This window comes from Cariama cristata, unplaced genomic scaffold, assembly GCF_000690535.1.
Source record: "Cariama cristata isolate BGI_N322 unplaced genomic scaffold, ASM69053v1 scaffold30909, whole genome shotgun sequence".
In the NCBI taxonomy this organism is placed as follows: Eukaryota; Metazoa; Chordata; class Aves; order Cariamiformes; family Cariamidae; genus Cariama; species Cariama cristata.
The window spans coordinates 6,068-18,132 of NW_009636808.1; the positions used below are offsets into that span (position 1 = coordinate 6,068).

Below are 12,065 nucleotides of genomic sequence, written 5' to 3' on the forward strand. Positions count from 1 at the left end.
CCCATGTTTTGTCTGCTCTTTGTCTCAGTCCATGGGACTCCTATGACTTCCCTTTTGCTAATCCACATTCAGATAAATCTGAGGAAAACTTCCCCACTGCTCTGTGTAAAACTCAAGCTTAGTTTTGATACTCCTTTCCTTTTGGGAGGGCAGCGGGGGGAATCCTCGTGTTAGGGTGGAGGCATGAAACCCAAGACCTGATCTTTCAAGTCAGTCCTCCTCCTTCCCTGGAAACTTCTTTGGGTTAGTTCAATACTCATCCAGGCATCTATTAGGGGAGCAATAGCGGCATGTGGGAAGTCAGATTACTTTGCTTCTCTTCTTCCTATATCAGGTGATTAAGAACAAAACACTCTTGTGTGAGTGTTTTAAGTAATCGGTGTCTTAATGTGACTCTAGTCAGATTAATATTTAGAGGTGGTGTCCAATTGAACTGAATCTGGTGAGAAGGGTGAAACACTTGGTTTAAAACATCATTTGGGTTTTGATAAAGTTTAGTAGGGAAGAGGGAAGATGAGGATTTAAACTTCATGGTGTTCTTATTCCAAAACAATTGATGAACTGCTGTCCTTACAGGCAGAAAAGACACCATAGAAACAGGTCTAGTTGTTCTTGATGTACTGTCACCAAACGTCAGAACAGAGTGGCGATCTCTGAGCTACGGCTGCCTCTAAGCAGTGCATACATAGGGCATAGGGTCACTATGGCTGGGGAGCAGAAAATAGTTTTTAAACTGTTTAATCTGTTGTGGCTAACTTACAGCATAGTGGATGTCATCTTAGTACATGTGAACTATTGTAGACTGTTGCATCTCTGATGTCTACAACTCTCCCCTGATGCTACTAAAAATAATGATATTATAGAATTAAACAATTAAAAATATATTCTTGGACGGCTTTTATCTAGTGCATTAAAAAAACCCACACACCTCTTCTCCAGAATAACTGAAATATTTGACCTGATTATTTTGAATGAAATCTAGGCTTTAAATATATTGCGTTTTTAACTATGGAGCATACTATAATTGTGCTATGCTCCAAGTTACAAAACATTTAAAATTTGGGTGCATGTGAAATGGAAATGTAAGCAGACAACTGTAGCAGAAGGAATCGGGTACAATATAATTTTAGTCCAGCTGGACTGCCTTACATGCCTGAACTTGTTCTCAGACAGTTTCTGTAGCTTAATCCCCCTTTACTTTAATGCAGACAATTATAGATTGGTGACATAGTTTATACTGAGGAATTAGCAGTTACAGAATCTTTGGTGTACTGGCAGCTCTTGATTACTTTGCACTGGGAAGAGCTGTTGCCTGTTTTCAATGGCAGCAAGTAGAGAGCACCTCCTTCTGTGACATTCTCAAAATATTTTACCCCACACTTAAAGCTCCTGACCACCTGCTTTAGGGAGAGTTCAGCTGCTGGGGGTGGCTGTGTGGACTTGTGTTTATAGCAGTGTCGTCGTATTGATTCTGTCATTGAGACCGCTTGCTGTTGTTTGGCACGGTACAGTGCTTGGCCAAGTGTGGGCACCACGATAATGGTTAAACTGCCGATGTGGGTGTTTGTGTGTATATAAAAGCCTACTAAAGGAAAGTGATTTCCTTTGGTGGTTCAGGGTGCACTGAAAACGGTGTGTCTCTTCTGTGGCGTCTCGCTCTCTTTCCTTGGGCTGCCCCTGCAGAGAGCACTGTATTCCTTCTAGTCACCACAGGTTTCTGTCTTCTTCCTGGGACATCTCGCTTGTATTTGGAACTGACTGTTTTCCGCTAAGACAATGAGATGTTTTTGTGTGGCTTCATGTGAGAAAATACATAAGCTTCAAATTAGCCAGCTCTGCTGCTTTCCCCCCCCCCTCTCCCCTTCAGCTGTATAAGTTCGGCTTAAAGCTCTCAACTTGCCTCAATGGTCCTTTTGGATCACCTAACGTCTTCTAAGGTAGTTTCCCAACCTCATGGTTTAGTGTACGAGAGGTCAAGAATGAAGATAACTGATACACAAATTTTGCTTTCTGAAATTATGTGTGTTGAAAGCTATTCACTGATTAAAATTCCAGTCCTTCAAAACATCTTGAGAATTTCCACTTAATTGCCATGTGTCATCTCTATTGAAAATGTTTGAATTGAAAACTCCAGGTAAAAGTGCTTCCCTGTGGTGTAATGAGTACAGCTCTTCCCCCTACCCCCTTCAGCTTTCTCTAAGGCTTTAGGTGAGGCATCTCATACTCCAGGAGCAGTGGGATAGCTGTTTGAGACGTCTTAGCCCATAGTGTTGTCCATCCAATTGCCCAATAGCTGGGGCAAATAAAATCCAGATAAGATACTGGAGACTAAGAGACAGGATTGCCTCATTTGGATGTCCTCCATATACATTTTTAGTCTCTCCCACCTGTATCATGTAGAGATGTTCCATTATTTAGGAGTGAGAAATTATCCATCTGCTGCACTATTTCTTTTGCACATTTCTTTCTGTTTTTAACAATAGACACTTTATGGGGTATTATGGTGCCTGGTTACATATTGCATTTGGAGACGGACAGGAAGGTCTGTAAAGGGTGAGAATTCGGTTACGGAAAGAGTACAAGGTGTTCTATGTAACCTATTATGTTCTGGATATTTTATTGTACCTTTATATCGCTGCTCAGTTTTTGCATTGCATGTTTCCAGGAGAATAACACCTGAGTTGCTTTTCTCGTGACAAAATACTGTGCCATATGTGAGTGCTGAGGACATACAACAAATATACATTACAGCTTGGGCACTTGCTTGCCTTTTTCTCCCTCCACAGAGGGAAAGAAATCTAACTTGGCATTCACTTTATTACACTTGCTCTGAACAGCAAAGTGACAGAGTCCATTTGTTGAAGCGCTTTCTACTTGACCTAACAAATGTCCTTTGCTTATTGTCTGTGTATGATCTAAGGGCTACATCCTGTGTGAAATTTTTAATTGAAGGCTAACTCAGTATCGTGCTGAGAAGTCTAGCCTTTCCTTTTTCTGACAGCTCGGGGGACTCAGAGCACTGGAAACTTTCACCTGTTTGCTGGCGATGGGTGCTGTGGCTGTAGGAGCGGGCGGGAGCTAGTAAGAGCAAAATTTGCATGCTAGATTCTAAGCTTAAGCTGTGGTTTGATTTGAATTTTTACCCCCCCAAAATCTATCTTTTTTTTTTTTTTTAAATGAATCTTTTCCTTTGGATCTTTCATCAAAGAATTTGACAATACATGGAAACTAACAGATTCCTGTAACTTTTATTGTTAAAATTTTAAAGTTGCTGCTTTCTACTGTAAATGTTATTTTGGAGAGGAATTCGTATGTGTCACCACATGCATTAGACAACCTGCACATCATAAGGGATTTTTTTTTTTCCCGAGTTCAGATCTTTAAGCTGCTGGATTGAAAACCAAACCAAAGTACCATTCCTTTGTATGGTGGTTGGTGGGAGAGGTGTGTGGGAAGGTTACAGCTGCTGGATGGCAGACGGTTCCTCCAATTCACTTTCCCTTTACCTGTTTTGAGAGTATGTTTGTCAGGACTCTGATGTCCCTTGTCTCCTATGTTAGGACGACCTGTTTGTATTGCTTTCCTTCCAAGATGCTTAACTTCTATATGTTGAAAGAATCATACATTTTATTGGTAACAGAAGGATTAGGTATTGTGCATATGCCCTGCTTTGCATAAGGCCACAGTGAGTAAGCCTAAGTGCTTAGGTTTCTTCATTCTCCTAAAAAAATCTGATTCAATTAATTAAAAAAAATTCCAATTACCTGTATATTGCTTTTTGTTTGCACAACAGTGAGGTTGTATAAGGAGGCCTCTAGTTTGTGAATTGATTTGGTAGAGTTTCTGAGTTTTATTTTTTAATACTGCGTGGTGACCTAGTTAATTGGGAGTAATTACTGTCTAAATATTTTGGTTTAACATAACAAAAGGCTGTCTGGAAGAAAACGGGGAGGGGAAAGAATGGCTCAAGATAAACCACCTCTTTGCAAACACTTAAGAGTTGTTAAGGGACATCTCCAAAGCTATTAGCAGAGAAGGTTTTAACTTCACTATTGTAATTTAGCTCCTGAGTCTTGAAACAAAGCAGCAGAGCAAAAGAGTTGATCTGAAGAGGAACACTTTCTCTGGTTCTGTGGGTAGTATTTTGTTGGAAAAGCAGTTGATGCATAAGAGTCATGGGATGCCCTTGGAGAGGAAGGAGTGGGGTACCCATAGTTGGAATGGACTTGGTGGATAATATGGAGCTATAACCTTTATTTACTGCCTTCTCCACTCTCTCTTTCCAGAATCTTGCTCTTAGGACTAAAATGGAGCACTGTGTTCATTTTAGGTAGGCTCACCTGGTCGCTGGGGTCACTTCTGATTGCAGGCTTTTTTCAGGAGTTTGAGCCTAAATCCTGTCAGACCTGCTCTGTAAGTATGGCAGAGCTACAAAGTGTTGCAGCCCAGGACTGCTGTAAAAATGGAAAAATTGCTTCATTTCGGAAAGGTGAGGAGGCCCTGACACCTGAAGGGCTATGTTAAGAAAGCGATGTATGGCCATCCCTGTAATTAGAAGAGATCAGTCATGTAAATTACACTGGCTGGATTTGCCAGGCTCATCTTTGTTTCAGAGTTGTTTGGTTTATCGTAGTAATTTATCTCATATGGCAGAGAGCAAAGGGGTAGCGTGGCAGAAGTCAGACCTGGGAGAAGTAAAATAAAGCAGGCATGGATGTGTAAGCAGCAGCTTTTAGATGATAACCCCTTCCTATCAGAGGTCTAACTCTTTGCTCCTGTCCCTGAAGTATCTGTAGTTGGTGCTATGCGATTACAGCTTGGGCACAAGGATAAAGACCTAAAAAAAAAATTTATATATATTTTTTAAAAGAGACAAATTTGAGGGCCTTGAGTGTGTTTGACCTTGAAGCCATCTCTCTCATTAATGCTTGCATTTGCTTGTAAACTCCACTAACATTGTGCCTGTTGTAGAAAAGCAGAGCAGCAGGGTGTAGTACTTAGTCTTAAGAACCTGCAAATAATCAGGTTGCAAATAGTTTACCTCTGCAAATGGCACTCATTTTCTCCAAGCAAAGTACTGCATTCAAACTGATACTTGGGGGGGGTTTGGGGGTAGGGAAGGAGGGAAGAGCACTGTCTCTGGGAAGGAGTGGAAACAAAGCTATCCGTAATACATTACTGGCTTTGCTGGGTGTGTAGGCAGAGAACACAACTAGAACTGAGTGCTGTGGGTATCTCTTGCAGCAGAGCGGAGCCATATGGCCTCTCAGTGGCTATCTCTTAGGGTTGTCTGTGTCAAAGAACTTGAACTTAAGTCAGATTTGCTTTGTCATTCTGACTTTGGCTCTTGCCACTTTCAATTTCTCTGTAGTTTCTGGAAGCTTCTTTTTAATTCTGTAGTGGGAAGGCCAAGATGGATCCAAACATGCAAAAGGGCTCACCCCAAGCAAAACCCGTGGCACATTGTGCAAAACGGTGGGAGCGGGAAGGTGGATTTGTGAATATCTGATCACAGAAGGGTGGCAAATTTGTTTTTCAGCATGTGTTCTTCTTTAGTTAGTTTTTAACTAAATGCTGTGGAGGGCTGGAGTTGTTTCCCAATGGCAAAGCAAGCAATGAAATATGACACAGGGAGGGGAAGAGAGTTGGCAGGTAGCCTATGTGCACAAATAGCCCACTACCTTTTGAAGCGTATTTGCAGCCAAGCAAACAACAAACAGTGCAGACTGCCGTACAAAGAATTACAGTAGAAATCTTCCCCTTGGAACTTTTATTTTCTCCTCTCAATGTCACTAAAACGTCATTACTACCGATTCCAGAATCATAACTCACAGGACATTGCGGTATGTCTGAAAATGTATTTATGTAGTAGCGGATTAGGAAGAGAAAGAGCTGTATTGCTCTCTTTTGTAGCTCTTAGAATACCTTTTGCCTTGGATTGCTGTAATACAGGAAGAAATCCTAGTGAAAACTAAACTCTGGATCATAGTGTTAGCTGGTTGAGCGAACAGGAGTCTCTTGGCACAGCCCTGGTGTGAGTTATGTAAATCTTGTGCAGTGTATAAGCAACAGGCGGTTGGTGACGTAAAACTGAGCATTTGTCTCTATTTATTGGCTAATGTGACATGCACCCTTCCTGTAGCATTTGACTGAGCTGGCTGTATTAAATATAGCCCTGACACTCCTAAGTAGAAAATGCCTCACGCTGAATAATGGTTCTGGTCTGAAATTCATTGTTTGAAACATGGAAATCTTACACGGTGGCTCTTTTGTCTCCTCTTCGTGTCAAAGTCCGTTCCGTGTTGATGGCGAAAGGTCTCGCTGTAAGGCTCAGTTTGCTGAATTTGCCAATCGATTGCCGTGGCCATGTTGTGCAGAGCATTCCTCCAGTGCCTCCTAACGCTTTGGCCCTGCTCTGGGAGACTTAGCAGGATGTCAGTAACTCCTGTGGTTAACACAGCGTAATTATCTTCTGTTGTTCGTGATGGATTACCAAACTGATGCATCTGTTGTTTAGGTCCTCTCCCACCTGTCCCCATCACGGGTGGCTCGCAGATCTGACTGATAACTGCTATTGCCCTGTTTGGCCCAAGCTCCGGTGCTCTTAGCTACTACGCTTTGGGTCCCTTACGTTTTCGGTGAGGAGAAAGCAGTGATACTTCTCCCATGCAGTTCTGATTTTATCTGGAATGTCTGATTTTTATTTTTTTTTTTCCTTGAACACTGTAGGAATTGAACAGGAGGCAGTTTCTTTGCTCACTGTTTTGAGCCTCCTTCCAGCTGGCAAGCAGTCCAAAAAGCCCTATGTTTGCTCTTTCTCAGGGTCATACTGCAAATGTTTCTCTTGCTTTCACCTTGGCTTTCTGGCTTTGGTTTAGGCACATGACACTCCACCACACAATACAAACCCTCAGTATATCACTGTATCTGTGTAGTGCAGCTTCTGACTAGCCTTCTGCATGGTTTTGTTTTAGATGCTGGTTCCCAGTTTTTGAAGGTTTGGGTTTTTTTTTTCTATCCTGCTCAAAAAAGCAACATGGATTTTTGTAATCATGAATCAAAAGCAGTTGTTATGCCCATTGCTTTTGGCGAGACTTAACTCATCTCCATTCTCACCGTACCTACTCACAACATGTAAATTAAGGCCACAACCTCACAGACGTGCATAAACAGAGGATTTACATGACTTGCCAAACGCTTACATAATAACTTAATAGTATATCGTGGAACGGAAGCTAAGACTCATGAATCCTCTTCCTGTTTGACTGTTCCTCTCTTCAAATTCATTATCATATGACTTTCAGCTACACCACGACTCGGGAATCAATAGCATTTGTGGCTTTCTGAACATCCTTAATATATCACAGACTTCCACTGCCGTTTGTCTTTATTCAGTAAGAACTTTTGACTCAGGTGGTTTATAAGTTCCTTTGAGTTGTGACTATCCAGAGCTAAGCAGGCACTTCGATGATTAATAAATTCTTTTAGAGTACTTGTGGCTCATACATGGCCATATGTTTCAAAAGCAGCAAAGCTTGAGTTATTATCTGTAGCTACTGATGCCCTTTGGCCCTGAGAGTTATCATAAGAACGTTCTCTGTGTTTTGTTCATCTTGTGCTCCTTTTGGACCTTTTGTGCCAAAATAAAAAGAAGGGTTTCAGTCCTTTTGAAATTAGCTTAGGAAACAAGGCTGGTATAAAAAAAACTGCCTTGTTGTTTGTATGCTGCTGTGTAGCACTTCCCTCGGTATCTCTTGAACTTTTTGGCAAATTTCATGAAGAGCTAATGGGGTAGAGGTCTCCAAGACTTGTAAGTCCCAAGATTTCCAGTGGAAATAAGCAGAGTAGAAAAGTTGTCTAGAATAGTGTCCTTGGCAAGTAAAATGTTATGTTTTGAGCTCTGTTATCTTGGAGAATCCATGTGTGAGAAAGATAAAAGCTTTAAAAAAGCATGAGCAGCAGAGCTATTATAGTCTGGATAATATTTTTGCTTAACTGTTTAGGATGGCATACATAAACCTGTGAAAAGGACCTGACCCACCTGTACTTTAGGTTGTAATCTGCTTTTTTTGCTTTCTAGGAATCTACAAGCCGCCATTGGAGCCTACTATGATTTCGAGAGTCCAAACATCAATGTACCCTCCATGTCCTTTGTTGAAGATGTCACCATAGGTGAAGGAGAGTCCATCCCACCTGATACCCAGTTTACAAAAACATGGAGGATACAAAACACAGGTAAGGCTTTTAGGCTGCAGCAAAACCCATGTAGCATGTATTAGGTGATAGGATGGCGGATCTAATGGGAGAGATGCTGGCTTAAGGCAGGAGGTTTGTGTGCACTTGAACTTGGAATAGAGCCACCTTATGTTACTGAAGGAGGTAGCCTACCAACCTGTGCGTATTCCCCTTCTCACGTTGGCACAAACTTTTTGTAGCGAGGTGTGCAGCTCAGTTCACCCGTCTTGGTCCTTGTGCCACCACACAAACGAAAACTCTAGGAAACTTCTAGATAAAAGAAATTGAAGTACAAGTTGGTTGGGTTGTGGTTTTTTAATGTAAGTAGCTAGATCTGAAAATAGATCAAGAATCATTAGCTAATCATGTTTCTGATCCCTTGATGCAAACAAATGGAATACATTTTTAAGTCAATGAAGAGATCACTTTTAATCTCAAAACCTTTTAGCTCATGACCAGCCTGTATATTACCACCAGCCTTCATCGCACCATTTCTCTGACTGTCCCTGTCGTTTGGTCATTCAGCTCTCTGTGGAGGCAGTGATGCAGTGAGCTAACTCTGAGAAGAGGTAGCGATGCAAGGGTAGTGTGACAGGTACCCTTTTCTTTTGAATACACTTTTGACAGAATTGTTTTTTCATGCTTTGAGAGGATGCAAGGCTGGAGAGACCACATTCCAGTATGAAATAAGTGAAAACAGTGACTGGAATCCAGGAAGTGAGACTAGGCAAAATACATTCTCAGTGCTTGATCTGTTGGGATGTAGTCAGAGAGAAAAAGGAGATCCATGGATGCAAAGCAGGATACCTTGTCTTCAAGTGTTGAAATGACAGGACGTTGCATGGATGTTTAAGCTGTGTGTCTGAATTTAATTGACCTGCTTGCACTTTTGTGAAGAAGAATGACAGCGCAACAAGGTATAATATCATGAATCATCATGAGTAAAGTTCAGCTGTGTTAGTATTTCTGCTTTTAAGTAACTGCAGTACTGGAGTGCTGTACAGATTTGTGCTGAATATTAAAAGTATAACAGAGACTAAAACTATACTAAAAATCTAGGAGTATTTCATCAGGACATGAGAGGTGAGAAGGGTTGTGTGTGTGTTTAAGAACACTAATTTATAGAGACTGTATCCTAGAGAAAGGGCTTCGTTATTTCAGTTTACTTTTTCTGCCTCCGTTTGTTTGACTTAGTACAATGGAAAGGTGACACGTATAGCTTGCTTAAACTCCAGTAATGTGAAAAATTGACTGGCAATTTTTTTATAACCATCTCAAATACAGGTCTTACAAATGTAGTAAGTTTGACAGGTCTTGTTTCTCCACTATTAGTATCTTAATTTGCTTGTGTTGTGACTACACCCCTGTCTTGCTCCTTTCAGACTCTTTCCTCTCTTGTTCCTCTGATGTACTCTTTCTTGCATGCAAATTCAGCCTTAATTTAACATTCTAGTTCAAGCAATGTTTCATTGTTCTTGGAATGTTTGACCTCCTGAAAGCCATGGGCCTTCTAAAATGAGGAAAGGGAGTTAATCTTGACTTACGAGTTCCTGGCAAGGCCAACATTTGTTTTGGCTTCTGTGTGGGTTAAAGCCTGACTTCCTAAAACGTACATCTGTACTCCAACGGTGGTGCCGGAGGCCAGATCTTGTAAAAACCATGCTGTTGAGGCATGTTTTAGTTAACAACACAGTATATGAAGTTGCATTTATTCTGCAGTTTTAAGGAAGACCATAGAATTTTAAAACCATTTTATAGTTTAATTAATGTATACTATCAAAGGACTATAGTGTTTCTAGATAATATCTGCTTGTTAAGTAGATAACTGAAGCAAAGCCAAGGTTTTTAACAGCTCTACAGGAACCCTTGATTAAATGACTGCAGTTCTAGAACACGAAATACCTGAGGCATGTGTCACCGAAGTGTTTAGTGTCTGACGAGTATGACAAGCAGAGCTCTGAGAGATTGTCAGTTTTAAGCGTGCAAGCAGTAAGCTAGGTTCAGTCGAGTTTTCGTATGTGTTATTAAAAACTAATACCCTGCTCTGATACCTTCCAGGACGGTGCTTGGCTTGTCTGCCAGAAGACCAGTTTGTATAGTAGAACCAGTGCTGAAAGAGCAGCAGGATTTAGCAGACTTATTTCCTCTTCCCACTCTACTCCCAGCTGCTGCTGGCTCTGCAGGACAGTTACAACAATTTATCATCTCCCGAGAGATGAGTGTACTGAAATAGAATGACATAATCATCATTTCATTTTATGGGGCTTATCAGTTGCAGTGTTCTAGGCACCTTGCAAGCCTACAGCCATTAAAAGCGATAAAAATCACATGAATTATTTAAACTAAACCATGTTGCTGGGCTGCTAACCTTTTCAGATGAGACTTCATACTCAACTCCCACACGCCGTAGTCTGAGGTCAGCTAGTCACTCAGCTCCTCTTTCAGAGACCTCCCTATCTCAGCACTGTTTCCAACTGTAGTGATATATCCCCTACTCTGAATATCCCGCTTCACTTGTTCACATCATGCTTTCCCTGCTGGATTGTGAATTCCACAAATAAGGACTTGACTATAAAACCAGTCCCTGCCATGTCTTGACTGAAGTATGCACAGGAATTAAATTAGCAGGCAAGCTGTTGCAGAGGATGGGGTAATCTAAGGTCAGATCAGCATCCACCATTCTCGCCTCAGACTAGGCATGGAGTGGTTCCAAGCTTCTTGGTGGTTCAGGCTTTCCTTAGCCATTTCCATCACCCTCAGCCACGCAGAAGGTATTCTCAAAGTCATTGGCTTAGTCATGTCGTGTTACTGGGGACAAAAGCAAAAAAAAAAAAATATTCTGCTAAACTGATTTTTCATGAGTCTCAGAAGCACTTTTCTGTTTGTATGCCCCAGTACTTGTTGTCTTTGGCGGAGGTGGCTGTGCTTGCATGCAGTAACTGTTTTCTGTATCTCTACAGATTGCCAGGTCATGCTGTCAGTCCCAGTATCTGCAGTCTAAACATTGATCTCCACAAATAAATCATATGTTCACAGTCCTTTCCACCTTTGCCCAAGGCTGAGAGAAGGGCTGGTGCAAGAAGGGAAATAAATCCGTTTAGAAAATAGTACTAGCTCTTTGATTATAGTTCAAACTATTAGTTCCTCCTGAGACTGCCAACAGGCTTGAAAAAGAATGAATCCCTGAAAGAAATTGTTTCCAGCACTTTGTATTAATAGCATGTATTTTGAAGTTGCAAGGCTCAGGAGCTACATGTAGGGAGGCAGAAAGAAATGAGAGGAGGGAGGGAAATCCCGTCTAGGTCTGACCTCATCTTTGTCTCTAGCATTGGTAAAATACATGTGTGTGCCAGTAATGTTGATTTTTTGTTTGTGGTTTTCTTTTTTGCAGCTGTTACACTGTGACTTTGAGAATTTTTCTGTGTATAGAAGACCTAGAGATTATTCAAATAGAAATATAAATTGTCCCGCTGGTCTCTAAATGAACCAGTTAAGCCTTGTCTGAAAACTGTATTCTTCTTCAGCATCCATTGCTGGCTGTGTTTATGTGTATCTTGGTATTCCTTTGACTGTTCAACAATTGCACAACTGTTTTAATAAGCATGTTTCATCCAGTCTTACAAAAACAGACACAAAGCTTTTCCTGGTGCACTGTCAGTAATTCTTTCTTCTGTTTAATCCCAGGGACAGAGGCGTGGCCCCCGGGGGTTTGTCTGAAGTATGTCGGGGGAGACCAATTTGGCCACGTAAACATGGTGATGGTCAGGTCTCTGGAGCCCCAGGAGATTGCAGACGTCAGCGTTCAGATGTGCAGCCCCAGCACAGCAGGA

The 12,065-nt window shown here is 41.4% G+C and overlaps 1 protein-coding gene across 1 annotated transcript; it reads left to right on the top strand.

The window, feature by feature from the left end:
* Nucleotides 1-8,080: 8,080 nt before the first annotated feature.
* On the top strand, nucleotides 8,081-12,059 carry LOC104167728 (uncharacterized protein C6orf106 homolog; the record flags this gene model as incomplete). Its single annotated transcript, XM_009708064.1, has 2 exons — nucleotides 8,081-8,235; nucleotides 11,920-12,059. Coding segments are annotated over 2 exons (295 nt in total), but the record flags the coding sequence as incomplete, so codon positions are not given.
* Nucleotides 12,060-12,065: the final 6 nt, after the last annotated feature.